The 19,562-nt window shown below is 44.1% G+C and overlaps 1 protein-coding gene across 1 annotated transcript; it reads right to left on the bottom strand.

The window, feature by feature from the left end:
• Nucleotides 1–480: 480 nt before the first annotated feature.
• On the bottom strand, nt 481–6,164 carry nefmb (neurofilament medium chain b). Its single transcript, XM_054758002.1, has 3 exons — nt 4,951–6,164; nt 4,364–4,488; nt 481–3,344 (listed from the first exon to the last, which is right to left on the bottom strand). Exons 1-3 carry the CDS (start codon nt 5,962–5,964, stop codon nt 1,301–1,303), a joined length of 3,183 nt encoding a protein of 1,060 aa, XP_054613977.1. The 5' UTR covers nt 5,965–6,164; the 3' UTR covers nt 481–1,300.
• Between the last annotated feature and the right edge of the window lie 13,398 nt (nt 6,165–19,562).

Raw genomic sequence — 19,562 nt, forward strand, 5'->3', positions numbered from 1 at the left:
GCGGTAGCCTCATCTTAGGTTTCTTCCCTGTAGTTGATCAGGAAATCCGCAAAATCAACGATTTTCAGTGACAAAAATGTTCAAAACTATTGGAATCGTACAGGAAATGCATTCATAATACAGCTCAATGGACAAATATTTATATTTATTGTATTTGTCATGCCTCCCCTGACCACACGCCACTGGTGGTACGCCGCATCGGTTAGAATCGCCAACCTTCTTACTGGATGGTTACCGGGCGACCTGCTCTACTTCTTGAGCCACATATTTTGACCAATATGACCAAAATGATTGGTGTAACTTTGTTAAATGAGCGCAAAAGGCCCAAGAGAACATTGAATTAAGTCGCTTTTTACTGATTAGCGTATAATGGCATCATTTGCATGTCAGCATATAAAATTATTGCTGCGGTCAGCTGCAATCATGCCTGTATTTATTTACATGCTGATGTACCAGTGTGAAAAAAGACAGAAGATGGTCTGTAACCATTATGATGTTTATTGAGCAAATGCTGCTGGGAAATTGTTGATGAGTAAGGTCATGGGACTGCAAACAGTAGCACCTCATATTTCTGTTTTGCAATTCAAGTCCGTTCCTATGCATATACCAGAATGCAAGTCTCTATACTAGTACAGTGTTTCTTTGCATTAGCACTCAAGTAAACATAACAGACATGGATTAAAAAGCATGTTTAAGGCTAGTAGTTTCTCAGGGTTCATGAACAGCATCGGGGTACTGCGTATGGTCATGTGGTCATTCTGTTGTCATTCGCTGCGGCGGGTGTGTAGTGTCTTTTTGGCTGAGTTGCTATCTTCACGTATGTCAAGTCAGGCTACATCAGCACAGCATTATGCATGTGTGCAGAGGCCCCTCCCTCCTCTATCCCCCCACCCGATCTCCCTTCCCTCATTTACTTAAGCTACAAAAAGAAAGTAACATCCCACTTGCCTTACAGTGTGTCCTTTCACATATGTCTCTTTACAGTCTATTCTTAACATACATACAGTACATACATAGGAGAGGTAAGTGCTCTCCTTCAGCCCCTGAGCTAGCATGCAAAGCCCCGCCCACCCCAAAAACCACAAGCTCATCAGCGAACTGCCGAAAGAACAGAAGAAGATAAATGTCAGAATGGCTGGCCCCCTCAGTGCGTCTGCAAACATGCATTTCTAACATTTGTAGCATTTGTTTGGCTTCTCTCTAAGTTGTGTATTATGTGGCTCTAGCTGTATGGTGTTGTCTTATGTTAGTTCTGCTTGATTGCTTGTCTTCTCTCATCCTTTACTCTCGCTTTTCCGCCTTAGTCGCCCTCTGTCACCTGCTTGATGGACTGGGTGGAGTGTGTCTCCGTCTTGACGGTGGAGACCATCTTCTCCTGCAGCACCTCTTCCACCTCCTTCACCGTCTCGGTCACCGTGACCGACTTGGTGACCAGCTGCGAACCGTCCTCCCCTGTGGTGATGGTCTCCACGGTTTTGGTGATCACCACCTTTTGGCTGCCGTCGTCTTTGATGGGGCTTTCGTCCACACCATTAGTGATCACGTTGCTGCCCTCATCCTTCTTCTCTTCCTCCACTGGGCTGTTCTTGTCTACGTCGCCATTCATAGCCACGTCGTTTGTCTTCTTATCGTCTGTCGAGTCGCTCTTTTTGTCTTCGCCAGGTTGTGGCACATCAGATTTGGTTGTTTCTGTCTTGGGAGATTCTGCTTTTGCCGGTTCTGATTTGGGGGACTCTGCTTTTGGCGAGCTAGCCTTTGGTAAGTCTTCTTTGGGGGAGGCCGGCTTGGGAGATTCTGATTTGGGGGACTCTGCTTTTGGCGAGCTAGCCTTTGGTAAGTCTTCTTTGGGGGAGGCCGGCTTGGGAGATTCTGATTTGGGGGACTCTGCTTTTGGGGAACTGGCCTTTGGTGAGTCGTCTTTGGGGGAGGCAGGCTTGGGAGATTCAGATTTAGGTGACGCTGCTTTAGGGGAGGTAGCCTTTGGTGCCTCTTCTTTGAGGGATGCGGGCTTGGGTGTTTCCGATTTAGGGGATTCGGCCTTTGGAGATGCATTCTTGGGGGATTCAGCTTTTGGGGATGCAGGCTTGGGAGATTCCGATTTAGGGGATTCAGCTTTTGGGGACGCAGGCTTGGGAGATTCGGCATTTGGGGATTCTGATTTAGGGGACTCTGCTTTTGGGGAGCTATCCTTTTGCGAGTCTTCTTTGGGGGATCCAGGCTTGGGGGGTTCCGATTTAGGGGATTCTGCTTTTGGAGATTCAGTTTTGGGAGATACGGGCTTTTGGGCTTCAGACTGTGGGGAACCAGGTTTTGGAGATTCAGATTTCGGGGAACCAGCCTTTGGTGATTCAGATTTTGGTGAACTAGGCTTTGGGGATTCCGACTTTGGGGAACCAGGCTTTGGGGATTCTGACTTTGGGGAACTAGGCTTCGGGGATTCCGACTTTGGAGAACCAGGCTTTGGAGATTCTGACTTTGGGGAACTCGGCTTTGGGGATTCAGGCTTGAGGGAATCTGGTTTTACTGGTTCTGTTTTGACAGTTTCTTCCTTTTTGGCTTCAGGCTTTGCAGCTTCTGTTTTCTGAACTTCAACTTTGGCTACAATAATTTCCTCAGCTTTTATCGTAGACTCTTCTTTTTTCCCTTTGTCCACACCCTCCTTTGTTTCCTTGTCTGCTTTATCCTTTCCTTCATCCTTGTCCTCCTCTTCGGCCTCCTCCTCTCCCCCACTGGCCTCTCCTCCTTCTTCTTCTTCTTCTTCTTCTTCTCCCTCTCCTTCAACGCTGGCTTTCTCAGGCAAGGCTTTGGACTCCTGAGTTTTTGTGCACAGGATGGTTTCCTCCACTTCCTCCTCATCGTCACCTGCCTCCTCCTCTCCTTTGCTCCCCTCGTCGCCCTCATCTTCTTCATTTTCCTCCTGTTCCTCCTCCTCACCTTCCTCCCCCTCTTCTTCCTCATCACCACCCTCCTCATCTTCCCCTTTTTCCTCCTTGGCGGGTGCACGTGAACTAACTTTGGCATCAGTTGCAGCTATAACTTCCTCTTCCTCCACCTCACCTTCCTCCTCTTCCTCCTCACCACCAGCCTCTTCTTCCTCCTCCTCTTCTTCTTCTCCACCGCTGCCTTCCAGTGTGGCCGAGAGCTCCTGCGCTATCTCGGCCAGGGCATCCTCCATGTCGGCCTTTTCATCTTCCACCCTGGTCTCCTCAATGATCTCCTCCACAAACTTATGTTGCACTTTCATTCTGGGAGCTTCCGACTTGACCCTTGAGATCTTGGAGGAGGACACGGCCGGACGATGGGAGAAAGTGCTAAAGTGGGTCTCCTCGCCCTCCAGGAGTTTCCTGGTGGGATAATCAGTCAATAACAATCGTTTTGTTCTTCATTCATTTTAGTTATCTTTTTTCCACTTGAATACATCCAGTGTCATCTGTGGCTTGTTGGACAAAAATGAAAATTAATCGAGACGTAATCCTCTCCTGGCCGCAGCCAAGTCGTGCACCACATTCCCATTAATCAATTCTTCTGAATTCTTCGCAATCAGTCGACTGATGGATTTGTATACCCTAGCGCGTTATGTGCTCAACGTAAATAGAAACGTAACACTTACTTCTTTCTCCGTCAATTAAAAAAGAAAAAACAAAAGGCATTTTTCAAATATGATTCAGAGATGTATATACCGTATTTAAACAGCAGTCTCCCATGTCGCCGTAAAATGTGGAGTGGATGGTTGTTGCTCAGGAGGTAGGCCAATAAAAGGCTACTCTAAACCTAACGTAGCAAAGCACTCTTTGAAACGATTGAACATGTCCAGATAAGATTGTAGTACATTACGACACTCTTCTCTTTGCTATACATATGAAATTGAATGAAAGTTATGCCACACCAGTGTAGTTTACTTTCTAACTGTATTTTGTTACTGCTCAAATGACCATATACAGTAGCTCTGATTGGCTGGAGGAAATCATACGGTTCTCCTGCCAAACATGTAGCGTCCATTACCAGAAACGGTTCAATGCACTATCGAAATAGTTACGCAAGTTTAGTTCAGCGCATTTATAAATGTGTGTTTCTTTTTTTTTTTTTAAGATAAACTGCGCATTATAGCAGCCTTTCAAGGCACAATACTCCCTCAGGAAGATAAGGTAGCGCCTGCCAGTCTGCCTTAGTCCTCCAATGCAGTTTCACTTAATATATGATTATATAGTATATCAACATCTTTTATTTGTGGAAAAAAAATCGAAATATAAAGACATTCCCCTAATAATTCCCTGTATGAGAAAATGCAGTATTTTGTTTGCAATTAAGAAATCTTAGCCTTAAAATGTGCTAAGTATGTAATGTATGCTGCATGTATATTCACCTGTATGCAGCGATCTCAATGTCCAGGGCCATCTTGACATTGAGCAAGTCCTGGTACTCACGCAAATGGCGTGCCATCTCCCATTTGGTGCTCTTGAGCTCATTGTCCAGCTGGTGGATTGTCTCCTAAAAACACAGACACACACATTTAATAGCAAGGAATAAATGTCATATGAAGCCGCAGTTTATTTATTATTATTCGCATGTGTCACGGTGGCTGATTATTGCTTAATAACTTTAACTTCACTTGAAGACCTTTTGAATGGCAAACTGCAGAGTCTGCAGGCATGATGCACATTTAAATATGCCCACTCCAAGGACTCCTCCTTTCAATGAAGTCATCCTGCCGTGACTCTTACTCAGCAAAAATGTGGGAGGGAGGGAGGGAGTTAGCCTGCTGCAGTGTTTCCCGTCATATTTAACTCTTTCATGGGACGTTACACAGAGAAAGTCAGTAAATGCAATAATAGTGTGAGAAACCCATCCGATCATGTGCATGCAGAGACAAACACAGGAAGGAACATTGTACTAAATGTAAAGTGTCATGTTTTAATGTGCCATGACAAGTTCCGAGCTTGGTCGTCTTACCTGCAGGCTGGCTAGGTCGCTGTTGTGGCGGTCCTCAATGTCACTCAGCTGCCTCTCCAGCGAGTCTCTGGTGCCGCGGACCGACTCCAGCTCCACCGTCTTGGTCTGCAGCTGGCGCCGGTAGTCGCTGATCTCGTCCCTGGCGGACTTGATGGCGTCCTTGTTCTGCTCGGCCGCCTCGTTGAGCTTGGCGTAGTGGCACACGAACCAGTTCTCCACCTGCTGCAGGTTCTGGTTGGAGTGGCCCTCCAGCTCGCTGCGGATCTCCCGCAGAGCCTCGGTGATGTCGGCCCGTTGGGGGTCCCTCCTCTCCACGGTCACCTGAGACGCTTGGATGTGGCCCAGCAGCTCGCTCACCTCCTCTTCGTGGTTGTTGCGGATGAAGGCGATCTCGTCCTGCAAGGACTGCACTTTCTTCTCCAGCTCAGACTTGAGCAGCTCCGAATCGCCGGCGTCCTTCTTGAGGACGCGGATGATAGCCTCTGTGTCCTCCCGGATGCGGGCTTCCTCGTCCAGGCGCTCCCTGATCCGCTGGATGTCGTCATCCAGGTGGTCGGTGTCCAGCTGAATCTGAGCCTTGTCGCGGTGAATCTGCTCCAGAGTGGCGCGCAGCTCCTGCAGCTCCTGGTCGTAGAGGTCGCCCAGCTGGGAGCGGGACACCTGCTGGTTCCGCAGAGCCTGGATCTCCTCCTCGATCTGCTTGTTCTGTTGCTCCAGGTAGTGCACTTTGTCGATGTACACAGCGAAGCGGTCGTTGAGCCCTTGGAGTTGCTCCTTCTCGTTGGAGTTCCTGCTGTCTGCACTCAGGAGAGAACTTTGGCTGAGCTCCATGCTCTCCATGCGGGGCTTGTTCACGCTCCTCTTGTAAGACGTGGTCACGCTGGAGCCAGGACTCGCCCGGGACCACGTCTGGGAGCGGAAGCCGCTGGAGGGGGTGACAGCTGAGCGGCTGTAGCCGTAGCTGCTCGTCCTACCATCCATAACTCTCCTAAAGGGGCTCCCTATGGCGTCCATGCGGCCAAGTGTGCAGAAACTAACAGGAGGATGTGCACCAAAAGTGAGGCAGGAGAGTAGCTATGTGGGTGTGCTATGTGTGTGTGGGGGGGTGTGTGCATGTGTGTGTGTGTGTGTGTGTAGGTGCGAGGGGTGGATGGCTTTCACAGCGACTGCCACCTCCTGTGCGTGCACCTTATATATGTGAGCAGGAGGATGCTAAGCAGCCAACTTGCTGCAGTTTTCTTTGGGCCACTCGAGAGGGAGGAGGGGCACGTCCAGCCTCACATCGTCTGCTATTGGTCACACTCAGCCACGTGACACAGAGCCCCATAGCTGGATAGGGTGTGATGGGTGTGCAGTGATGGATTTTATGTAGATACATGCACTGTCATGCATTTGTTACCGGAGTATTAGGGCCACAAATCAGCGATTTAGAGAATAAAGATGTAAATTTAACAGAATAAAGTAATACATTTACAAGAATAAAGTTGTTAATGTACAAGAAAACACTTGTGATATTACGACAAAAAACTTCAAATATTAGCAGATTGAAGTCGGAAATTTAGGAGAATAAAGTCGGAATTTTACGAATTTATTCTTGTGAATTTACAAAAAACCCTTCATATTATGACAAAAAACTTGTAATACTACGAGAATAACGTAGAATAAAGTCGTAATAAATTTACGAGCATAAAGTCGTAAATTTACGAGAATAAATTCCTAAATTTACGAGAGAAAAAAACTCGTAAATTCATGAGAATGAAGTTTTCAATTTACGAGAAAAAAAACTCATATTACGAGAATAACGTAAAGTCGTGAGAATAAAGTAATCAATTTACGAGAAAAAGTTTTTGTAATACGAGAATAAAGTCGTACATTTACGAGAAAAAACTTGTAATATTACGACAAAAGACTCGTAATATCACGGGAATAAAGTCGTACATTTACGAGAATAGAGTCATAAATTTACAAGAAAAAACTTGGAATATTATGACAAAAAAAACTCGTAATATTACAAGAACAGAGTTGTAAATTTACAAGAATAAAGTCGCAAATTTACGAGTGTAAAGTTGTAAATTTGTGAGAATAAAGTAGTAAATTTATGAGAAAAAACGTGTAATATTATGACAAAAAAACCTTGTAATATTACGAGAATTAATTTGTAAATTTACGAGAACAACTCATATCACCAGAATAAAGTCGGAAAGATACGAGAATTAAGTCGTCAATTTAGGAGAAAAAACTTGTAAGTTTAAGTTACAGGCGTTGCTGGAGACAGCTATGAAAAGGCAATTATGTGACCTTGGGCATGTGGCGGAGGCGGGGTAAGGAAGGCGGAGGTGTGAGCGCCACATGTAAGAAGAGCTAGACATGCTAATCTGTTTGTGTGCGACTGCTATGCCATGTTATAAATTAATTCTTGCCCAAGCAAGAGGAGAGCTTCCTTCCTTCCTGAAGTTAGCCGCCGGACCAAGAGAAAATAGAGCTCTGCTCTTTTTTTACCTCTGACACGTAATCTTACTACTTTTTTCTCGGAAATGTATGACTTTATTCTTGTACATTTACGACTTTATTCTCGAAATCTCCGATTTTTTTTCTCAATGTGGCCTTAATGCTAATACTAATACTAGACTGGTGTTGCCAAAGTCTGACAACTGTGTTAAATTGCATTGCCCCTATGTACAGTAGAAATGAATTAAACACGCACATATACAGTAGATTTCAGCACCATGGACAGTCACTCTCAGTCACACTCGGTTCAATTTTTTTTCTCTTAATATTTGGACTTTATTCTTATAAAATTACTGCTGATATGTCCATTTTTACTACTGTTTTTATTTCTTATAATTTTCTTGTTCAATTATATTTTTACAATGTGCCGCTTTCGACACCCCTGCACTATGTAATTGCTGTCGAAGCAACACAATGTGGAGTGTGGTGGTTCTGCCCCTCCTTCCAGTGTCAGTGCATGGCTGGTGCGGTGGCTCACCACCACCTTATTGATCACCTGTCGATCTGATTGCTTCCCCTCATCTCAAGTCGGTGTGATCGATGCCAAACGATTAGCAGCTGTTGGAGGTAGTGTGTCCAAAAGAGCTGCATTAGTGTTTTAAGGATTTTATTACCATTCTCTGTATTTATTACAGAGCCTAATCAACATGCAGTACACGTGTGCATTTATTTATATGCTGCACGGGGAGTATTACTATTTAAAGTCCTGTATGTGTACTGTAAATGAGCACAATCCAGGAGGCGCGCCCGCAAAGCCGCCTCGCTGTGTGCTGATGTCCCGTTGTCCTTGACCACTGCTCCACAAGCGAGGGGCTGCAGGATGCCAGACGCTTATATTTCATATGTTGGGGCCCCGCAGCCTCAAAGTGCTGCCGGGTGCCCTCAGAGGGAGACATGATGAGTGAGGCTGGGTGGGGTCCTGCAAAAGACCCAGTCAACATCAGTTCAAGGCTCAGGCGCACTGCAGAAGTGGTTTGAAATGTTACTGCAGCTGAATACGCAAATACACATTACCGTCTGTACAGTCCCCCACCCACACACACACACACACACACACACACACACACACACACAAAAGAGGTCATCAAGCTATACACACATCTCTAGGTTTTACAATGCAGATGCTTGTGGTTGTTACAAGGCAAGGACGGCACGACCTTTCATTGAGCTGATGTGCAGCTGACCAGCGCATCTAGATAGCAATTCCACGTGGAATATGAGCTGACTCAGCAGCTTTTCACAAGCATTGACACCAGGACCTCCTGCAAAGCCGTATTGGTTTAAAATAGATGAAATATTAGAAGCAGCTGTCAGTACGATGCAGTACAGTTCTACACCACGGCAACCACAGTCATAAACTATGAACGTGATCATTAAACCATGCCCATTATTGGTTGTTGCTTTGTTTGTTATGGTAGCGGGAATGTGCTAAAATGTTGTTTGCTATACAGTGTTCCTTAGTTTAACACAGGGGACAGGTTCCCCAAATAGCCTGCAATAAGTGAAATCCGTGAAGTAGTTAACTTCATTTTTTTTACAATTATTATATGTTTTAAGGTTTTAAAACCCCTCACCACACACTTTATACACTTTTCTCAGACAGGCAATAACATTTTCTCACATTTCTCTCTTTAAACACCCTCAGAAAAGTTCAAACCTTCACATGACTCACATGTATTTCACTCCCGTGCCTTTCCGTCCTGGCGCCATTCCGCTGTACCGTAGCGTTTTTGTATCCTTGTTAAAACATATTGCTGCAGAACTCCTCCTGTTGCAGTCCTCCTCGATTCATTTACAGTACTCCGTACAGCCGCGTAACGTCTACATTCTTTTGGCCCGACCAGAAGTCCAACCTTTTCTGCGATGGTTAGCATCCTCCTCTGCTTTTTGGGTGCAGAACGTTTCGTGGACATTGTGTGTTTTGTCAGGGAGAAACTTGCACATACTGTATATAAAGACTGCAAGCAAGCAAGCTGGCGATGACACAGGAGACACGGCAGGGTGCACGAAGGAGATTGATTGATTGATAAAGGTCTACAGCCAATCAGGAGGCTGAAGACAATGGGCGCTGCAGTAGGGAAGAGCGAGACACTCAACTTCCCACAATGCAAGTCTTCTCAAAGGGCCAGCATCTGCCTGTAAAAACGTTCATACGTTGTAATAAAAAAAAAAAAAAGAAGTCACAAAAAAAATTCCGCAAAACAGCGAATCCGTGAACGGCGACAGAGTGAGGGAACTGTATTTTTAATTTGCTATAAAGTTGTGAGGATGCAAAAACTACGCAAGCCATTTACATGTTGGTTTGTTACTTTTCGTGGTTTAGTATTTATTGTAAAAGCTATTTCTGTGGACAAAGAGCCCAAAAAGAAAGTGCACAGAGTAAGGTAGCCTAAATCTAGCGGTTGCCGCACCACTCTAAAAAGTAAAGTTTGTGCACAAGTGAGAGTTAAGCTTGTGTGAGTGAGAATCTGCATCTATTGTGCGTCTCCAGGTATTTCTCAATCAGTCGTGATGTAAGTGTTGTGCAACTCTGATTGTGCTAAGTGCTAAGCTAAATTGTATACCGCATGTATACAAGTGATATCGTATACAACAGTGGTTCTCAACTGGTTTGTCTGCGGGACCATCATGCCTCATTGATTCAAGTGGTGACCCAAATTGCAGGAGTGTTTCTTCTCCGATATCTCATATTTTGAGGGACTGTTTTTCCAGCAGATGTCTGCAGCTGTGTGTCGGGCGGACGGCACATTGAGTCTCCAACTCGATGTTCTTCCTCTCCTGCTCAAGCTTCACAAAGTCGTCCAGGAACATTGTTTTCTTAGTGAGCGACCAGCGTAAACAAGAACGTGTGCATCTTACCTTTTGTTATAGTATCACTATTGTACATTATATACTATAAGTAGATACACAGAGAATATCATGAGCCAGCAGAGAGGTGTAATAACATATGATCCAATGATGCTTAGCCCGTTGCTGAGGTTGACAAGTTGAGGGCGCGTTTGGGCTTGAAGACTAATGGGCCATGTAATGGGCGGTGTCACTGCTGCAATAGCAACACATCATGCATGGGTCGCACATGCTGTACACGTACGCTCTCTCTGTATAAGCAGTAAACGGTATATTAGTTATTTTAATTTGAGCTATTTTAATTCTCGAGCTACACAAATTCCATTCAGCCTCATGTTTTACCTTTCCCGAGCACTCAGGCGAGAGGTATTGCTTGCATTGTGTTTGTGGTTCTCCTGTTTGTTTGTTACACAAAATCTACAGAAGCAATTTCCGTGACATGTTGTGGAGTGGAGGCACAGCTGACCAGCAATTTTGGTCCAAAAAATGCATGGAGTCATTTGAGTTTGCAGACTGAGAGCTGCAGTAAGACTTTCGCACATTACTGTTTAGAGCGGCATGCAAAGGTTTGGGCACCCCTGACAATTTCCATCATTTTACTTTACAAATCTCCAATTTTCTTTGAATGTATCAAATAACTGATGGACAGAGCAATATTTCAGGGGTGAAATGAGGTTTATTGGATTATACTTACTTTATTCCAAAATGAAGCTTGCTTGTCCAAATGTTCCTTTGCATGCCTGAGGCAACGAACCTACAAGTTGATGTGATAGTTCTCTTGAAGTGCTCTGTGTGTTGTCTTTGACAGTTCTCACCATCCCTTCGCCTTTGCATCCCTGCTATTTTTCCTGGCCTACCACTTTTGGCCTTGACAATAACTGCGTTTGTGGTCTTGCATTTCCTCATTATGTTCCTCACAGTAGAAATCTCTGAGATAGCTTTCTGTGTAGCCTTTGCGTACACCGCGATGTTGGACGAGCTTCATGTTCAGGTCATTTTGCAGCTTTTTTGAGGAGCCCGTGTTGCCCATCTTCACAGGAGATTCAAAGAGAAAACTTGCAACTGACCACCTTAAATACATTTGATTAGATGATTGGATGCATCTATTTATGAAATACAAAACCCGTTTTGTGTTCCAATTAACTAGTGCTAGGTAGGTATAAGCGTTCAAATCAACAAAATGACAGGGGTGCCCAAATTTCTGCACCTGTAATTTTGTTTTGATGCATATTGCATATCTTTTGTTGGTTATGTGATATGTCAGAAATTAAATAATAGATCCAAATATATAACGAAAATGATGGAAATTGTTAGGGGTGCCCAAACATTTGCATGTCTATGCTTAGATTTGATGGGTTAAGGAGGCATTCAGAGGACAGTCATCGGTGATCACGTGGTCGGATAGAATGATTTGACATGAACCACCTTAAACCCTGCTGCTGCTGGCGGATTAACTCCTTTCGACGCGCCCCGCCCTCCTCTGGTGTCTCACCTGCCGTCACACCGTCTGCTTTGCAGTCACCATAATGTCGGTCTGCTCTTGTTCACAGCGATAACGTTATTGCTCCTTCGACCTCCAACAACAAATCGATCTTCTCCAGCGCAGTATCATTTACCTTTTGGTATCGCCACGCTTGTCAGCGCAGTGTCCTTCACAGCAACATGACAACATTGTGGATGTAGCAAAGCGGCACCACCATGATGCACGTTTAAACCTGTAGCGCTAATTTGTCATCAAATGTCTTCTCTTCAAATGTGTGACTGTGCATGCTCGTCAAAGCCTTACAACAGTGGCGGTTTTGTGTTGTTGCACATTCAGCCACTCATTATGGTTGTGTTGTACTATTGACGCATGTCCCCCAGAGGACAACATGCAGAACGGATAAGGAAATCTATACGTTGGGTCTGTTTTGGGCAACAAATCGTGTACTGCTAGAGCCATGTTTACACATGCACGTATTTTGTCCACGCAGTCGTGAACGTACCGCAACGTTTGCCTACAGTAAACAATGGGGGCAGTGCGTATCAAAGCGTCTCTCATTTACATGAATGGCTTAACTTTTCCCCCACATCTTGGAGCAAGTCGGGGGGGGGGGGGGGGGGAATTCTCAAATCATTTCTGTAGACTCTTGGTTCTTCCTTGTGAATTTCTCTTAATAATGCCCAAAGCAATTCCCTCTCCCACAGTGTCAGTGCCTCCTTTTTTCTAGTTTATGCCTCGTTCCTGCTCTTTCCACATTCTCCTTCTGCAGCTGCGAGATAATATACTGTAGACTTGCCTTTCTTTTCTGCAGTGAGAGCTTGTTCTCTGGAGTTCAACATGTTGTAGGTCCCTTGCAAGTAGAAGAATTAATTAAGCTAGGGGTGACTAGCATGGAGTCACGCAGCCGGACCAAATAATGCCATGACAGCTTCACGGATGCGGGGACAATACATGTTGCGCATACTATTATCGTGCACTAGACGTAAACAGTACTTGACATGGTGTAAGTAAGTTGTGGTCATTTTGTGCCGATGCGCATCATTTTCGGTCACAAATTGTGTGCCAAGCGCATCATTTTTGTGTAAAGAAAACACAAAGAGTGCACAAACTAGGCTTCATGCTTTTAAGGCGTGCCATAAATAAATGACACTCATTGACCGAATGCATGCAAGTGTAAACACCGCTGAAGACTTGCTATTTTGAATATAATGTCTTATTATTGTCTTTAACCAAACGTGAAAAAACATCAACTTGTATCGAAGTTGGTAGGGTACAAACTGTATAGCCTAGTGACTCCCAAGTTATCCAATTTCACTTGAACACTTGACTCTTTTGCTGTTCTCTCACCGCACTTTTTGACAATTAATAAAATGCACCCATTTGCAGTAACAATGTCGATAACCTGCCATAGGTTCAAACATCCTTCATTGTCGACCATTCTCTGTCCCAGTCTATGGCAAAAGTGGCACGTAGATGTACAAGCAAGTGGCTATTTTCACATCTCTCACGGCACCTTGAATGCCACGGCAGAGTACTTGCTCATCACTGACTTAATTCACTTCCAGGCGCCTGCAGCATGGCTGTGACAAGCAGGGTATCATCAGTTGATCAGACTTCTTCTTTGATGCTGTGGCCTGGTAAGAACCAGTGGGGAGTCCGGAAAACACATGCTGACACCCAAGTCTCCTCTCCCTGGTGAAGGTTTGACTTATTTTGTGGAAAGGTAGACTTGGCCGTTATGTATCGACAAGGTGTGCGTCTCGATACTTTTGTCTATACAGGGTTTTCATATTGTGTATGTTGTATTAAGTATTCTACTTTCCGCTGGTGTTTTCCAGGAAGTCCACATTGATCCACAGTGAGAGCGGGGTAAAGGTTACAGAAGGAGATGTGGAGGTAAGCAGGGTGTGGCAGGATGTATAGATGGTGCGGGGTGGTGATGTTAGTGGGTGGGTCTGCAGGACGGTGACGTGCGTGCACAGTGGCAGGGAACAAATGAGCAACAAGGGTGTGTGTGTGTGTGTGTGTGTGGGGGGGGGGGGGGGGTTACACTGCAGTTTATCTGCAATGCATCAGTAGCGCTCACTCTCTCTACCTCGCTCTCTCTCTCTGTGCGTTGAGAGGATGCAGCTCTTTTATCCACACACTGACATCTACAGTGCCAAATCAAGAACTAGATACCTTTTATTAAAGGTACATTTTTGCTTACCTCTAGTGAGGTGCGCAACTACGGTCATGGAAATAATGATCATTTATTGATCCATTGATGTTTATTGATCCATTTGAATGCCTGCTACAACTAAAGGTACTTTTGTTTGGACAAATATAATGATGATAATTCATTTAAGAGCTGATATCTAGCAGCTGCCATGGTTTTCTTGAAGTTCTTACGTGAACATCTATAGCATTGTACTGCCCAAAAATGTAACCCCTATGAGCTATTTTTGTTGTCATTGTTATATTTGTCCAAACCAAGGTACCTTCAGTTGCATCAGGCGTTAAGATGAACAAGAAACTGAAGAAACAAGGGTGGTCTAATCATTTTTTCCACGACCGTATGTTTACGCTGTGAAGGTGCAACAACAAACAAACAAAAAACATCTGTTGAAGATGAGCCACATTTTGCAGCGTCACAAAATGAACCACAACCATGTGATTTCTTTCAGCCAAATATTGCGAAAGAAATAATTGAGTTTTTTTTTTAAATTTTAATGTGGAAATGTAGGAATAACATCAAAATAATTATTTAAATTAATGTAAATGAAGTGTAGATAGAAATTAACTTTTATATACCAATAACATTTAAAATAAATTCATTAAAATGAAGTCATTCTTAAATTGCTATTCTTTGAAATACAAAAATACAGTAATACAAAATATTATACTGCAAGCTACACTAGAAGTCTTTTTTTTCATTTACAATTTAAAAAAAAAGTTTAAAGTTAAGTTAATATTTCTGAGAAACAAATCAGATGTTTTGAGACACAAAAGTCAACAGAATGAATATTTTTGAGACAAAAGTCATATATTTTCAAGTAAAAAGTTGTATTTTGGGCTGCTGGTGAAGCTTGATGGATGGAAGTTGTATTTTTCCGGAAATAATAAATTCATAATCATAGAATAAAACCAAGAATAAAGTCCATCCATCTTCTATTCCGCTTATCCTCACTAGGGTGTGCTGGAGCCTATCCCAGCTGACTTTTGGGCGACAGGCGGGGCACACCCTGGACTGGTCGCCAGCCAATCGCAGAAGAATAAAGTCGTATTTATTTCAGATTTTATGAGATTGAAGGTGAATTTCAAAATTCCTTCCTCGTGACTCTGATTTATTATGCGTGTATGTCGTTTCTTCTCCTCATGGGGGTCGCTGGTGAGTTGGAGTCCATCCCAGCTGACTCGGGTGAGAGGCGAGGTACACCCTGGACTGGTTTCCAATCAATCATAGGGTATGTATCATATGTAAATCACATGTAAATCACCCGCCTGTACAATGCTATCCAATCATGCATTTGCACTTTTGAGCGTTTGCAATGTCTGCGCTGTTCCTGCAAGGAAACACTGACGTGTGTGCACCAACACGCACACAAGACGCATCGAGAAGAGGCCGTCAGTGTGCTGACATGTGCTCGCCTCTCAATTTAAGCCTAACGTCAGCAGCTTTGCTCGCCTTGAGCAGGAAGTCGATGATCAGCGGAAGGCGGGCAGATGAAGACGTAGTACCGTGAGACCCTTGATTACTCCATCAGTGTCACGCAGGTTATTTGCAAGGAGATAACAAGTTAAACTGACGAACCCTTTTAGCGCAGTTTAATCTGAAAGAACAATCCAGTCTGCGGGGGCGCAGTGAGGTGTCTGGGGATGGTGGGGCTGTACGCATGAAATAAAAAAGGTTGGCACGTCTGTTAGTGTCTTTATTCACGCTTGAACGATGATGAATAAATAAATACTGCAGGTTCTCAATAGTACTTCAAATCGTCGGGGGGGTGAAAATATTTTTGTCCACTGGGGGGCATGACAGAAAATAATTGACGACCACTGCTGTAAGCCGAAGGAACTATCCAAATTATTCCAGTGGTTTCTGAAGCGGGAGATTGTTCGCTTTCTGGTGATTTATGGGTCGTTACGGTAATCATAGGGACTACGTCACAGCAGCGTCAGGAGGAAGACCAAGATGAGTGGGTGGGGGTTTGTGTACAGGGCGGCGGCAGACCGTGTGACAGATTTAGCATGCATTAACGCAAAGCAAACAAAGTTTAAAGTGCTCCTGGCAAAAAGGGACCAAAGCACAAACCCAAACCGCAGATTGTACGACACGTTTACAGCTATAATAAGATCAATAATACCAGGCGGACTGTTAGAATTATAATAATTATGCAGCTGTGTGGGGGGGGGGATTTTCATTTGCACTGGTCATTAAATTAGCTTCCTGTCCCGAATCCATCAACACCTCCATCTCCTCTGCTTCAGTGCGAACGTAGCATTTTCTAATGATATGCAGTTTCATCACAAAAACATCTGCTGTCAATTTCCAGAGTGCTAGCAAGCACCTTCCAATATCCTGGATATGGCCTCTTGTTGAAATCTGCAGAGTCACTCATCACCCCCTTTTCTGCAACCCTCCCCCCCTCCTCACTTGTCTCCACACACACACACACACACACACACACACACACACACACACATTTGCTGTCTTCGGCACCCACCTTGAAATATTTGTCTGTTCTTTTTGGTAGCGAGTGAATGTGCTTCAGCCTGCAGTATACCGTGTATTGTGCAGCTATACGTTGAAGTGATCACATGACTTGGGAGGCTATCCGGGCTCTGCTTTTGGCTCAAGTATCACAAAGTGGCTTCGTCATGGCTGATACGAATGGCGTGAAATCCGACGCTGCCACTAACCGGAACAGCCGTCAAACTCGATGTAGCTACTGAATGAACATCTGTGCACTTCATTTAGGCGTCAATGTTTGAGTGTGAAGACAGGGAAGGTATACGTGTATTGTGTCAGAACGTTGATGATGAAGGGCGTAGTTGGCAAAGAAGATAAGAGCAAGGACAGAGACTTGTGGTACAGTCGTGGCCAAGTGTTTTGAGAATGACACAAGTATTGGTTTTCACAAAGTCTGCTCCTTCAGTGTTTTGATGTTAGTATGATATACTGAAGCAGAATTACAAGCATTCCTTACGTGTCAAAGGCTGCTATTGACAGTTACATTACGTTTATGGAAAGAGTTAATATTTGCAGTGTTGAAACGTCTTTTTCAATTCACCATGGCATGCCGTCACTTCACTTCCTGACTGTTGGTAGCCCTGTTTGTCCAACCACCTCTCGAGGACTGACCACAAGTCAGTAAAGGCATTCACGTTTGGGGAGGTTTCTGGCCATGGCCTCAAAATATCAATGTTTTGTTCCCTGAGATGGTTGGTTATCACTTTTGCCCCATGACAAGGTGCTTCATCATGCTGGAAAAAGCATCATTCGCCACCAAACTGTTCTTGGACGTTTGGGAGAAGTTGCTGTGTTTTGGTCGTATTTTTTATTCAGGGCTGTGCTCTTAGGCGAAATCTGAGGCAGCAGAATGATTTTCAGGAAGCTTTACTGTTGACATGACACAGGACACCTTTTCGTCTCCGGACAAGCTTTTTTTCTGGATGTCCTAAACAATCGGAAAGGGGATTCATCAGAAAAAATGACTCTACCCCAGTGTTCAGGTGACCAATCCCTGTACCTTTTGCCATCAGTCTGTCCCTGATGTTTTTCCTGGGGAGAAGTGGCTTTTTTGCTGCCCTTCTTGACACCACACAATCTTCCAAAAGTGCGAGCTCACTGTGCGAGCAGATGCACTCACACCTGCCTGCTGCCTTTCCTGAGCAAGCGTTGCATTGGTGGGACCCCGACCCTGCAGCTAAATCAACTTTCAGAGACTGTCCGGAGGCTTGCTGGGCTTTCTTGGGCGCCCCGAAGCCTTCTTTACAACAATTGAACCTTTCTCCTGGACGTAAGCAATGATGACTGCACCCGTTTCCTTGCAGGTCTTGCAGCTGACCATGGTTAACAGAGGAAAAACAACAATTTCAAGCACAGCCCTCCTTTTAACGCTTCTAACTTGATCAGCATGACAGAGTCATCATCAGCCTTTGTCCTTGTCCACACTCTCACCTGTTAACCAGAGAATCACTAACATGTCAGCTGCACTTTCTTAGTGCATGTTACTTCAAATAGAGACCACTTGAACGAGAGGTTCTTTCCTTCTTCACCTCAGTAAATACACCTTAAAGACACTATTGTTGACTCGCAGCAGAACCAACCAAAACTAAACGTAGCACCTACGCATGGATGTCAATTTTTTTCACACAAAAAACTGTAACTCACCAAAATAGCAGCACCCACCAAGGCAAAACTGTAGCCTCTTTCACACAGAGATCCTGCATCATGTCTGCATTTGAGCTCTCACAGAAGACTGCTGGGTCGACAGTTTTTACATTCTACTTATCTTTGATGCCTGGTCCTCTCTGCAGTTGAGTAAACAAAGCACTATTTGATGAAATAAGAATGCATTCCAGAATGCAAAGAAGCGCTGCCTGCGGCGTCTGTGTGGGTCAACATGAGGGCATAGCCTGTTGAGACGTGTTTTATTGCGCTCCTCGTGTTGGATGTCATTAAATTGTGTGGGTGTACCTATTGGAGTGGTCGGCGTGAGGCTTTGGTCACCGTAAAGGCGTCACAGTACGTCTCTGGGCCGTGTCAGCGAGCTGCTGATGAATGTGAGAGGAAGGTGGTGCAGAGGCTGAGCTGCAAAATCCTGATATGACTCAGTGTGTGTGTGTGTGTGTGTGTGTGTGTGTGTGTGTGTGTGAGTGAAAGATGGGCTTTGGTGGGTGTAAGCTGTCCATTCAACCCTCATTACGTAAATGTGTCTGCTGGGCCTGCCGAGACATAAGAAGGTTGTATTGCAGAAACAATATTGAGTTCCGTCTGGAAGGCTGACATTAGGTTTATTGAGATAAACAACACAATCTAGTATAGACGTGCCCTTCCTTCTACATCTAGTTTATAACTTTTTTATGTATGATTATATTAAGACCACAAACTCATGTTCATTTAAAAGACCTTGAACTTGAACCTCTATGGCTTGATAAGATATATACAGTATAGGGTTGTGTTCTTATAAATCACATATAGGACTAATATTATATGTGAATACCAAAACCATATTCCATTAACACTGATTTTATTTTATTTTTTCAAATTGAGTGTGTTATAATATATTATATATAATATTGTGGCTACTAAGTGTATATAATTAGGTGCTGTAGTACATAAGCATGCTGATTTTTGATGGACTGTCAGTAACTGCTGAAGGTATAGAATTAAATAAACCCTGCTTCTTCCTACTCATTTTCGGACATTGAATTGCGCAAGTGCACCTGATCTTTAAGGTCACAATTAAGACCATTACCACATTGGATTGTTCTTTGTCCTCAAAGTCCCCAAGTTGCAGGGAAACCACCTTAATGCGTTTTAGAGAAACAATTAGGACGTGATTTGATTGAATGTATTCTGTCAGAAAGCAAACCCAAATGAGCAAACTGCATGTGTGTCCTTGAATGGACTGCTTTTAGTTATAATTATGACGTAAAACAAGGCAAGGCAAGTTTATTTATAGAGCTCAATTCATACACAAGGTCATTGAAAGTGTTTTACGGAAAAGAAGGGTAAAATCACTTCATAAAATCATTTCATAAAGTTCCATAAAAACGAAGAGTGCAGATA

The sequence above is a fragment of the Dunckerocampus dactyliophorus genome, chromosome 17 (genome assembly GCF_027744805.1).
Source record: "Dunckerocampus dactyliophorus isolate RoL2022-P2 chromosome 17, RoL_Ddac_1.1, whole genome shotgun sequence".
In the NCBI taxonomy this organism is placed as follows: domain Eukaryota; kingdom Metazoa; phylum Chordata; class Actinopteri; order Syngnathiformes; family Syngnathidae; genus Dunckerocampus; species Dunckerocampus dactyliophorus.

Coding starts and splice junctions, on each gene's coding strand:
- nefmb (XM_054758002.1), bottom strand. CDS start 5,964: ATGGACGCCATAGGGAGCCCCTTTAGGAGAGTTATGGATGGTAGGACG. Junction 4,489..4,950: donor GCGACCTAGCCAGCCTGCAG/GTAAGACGACCA, acceptor CTGTGTTTTTAG/GAGACAATCCACCAGCTGGA. Junction 3,345..4,363: donor ATTGAGATCGCTGCATACAG/GTGAATATACAT, acceptor TTATCCCACCAG/GAAACTCCTGGAGGGCGAGG.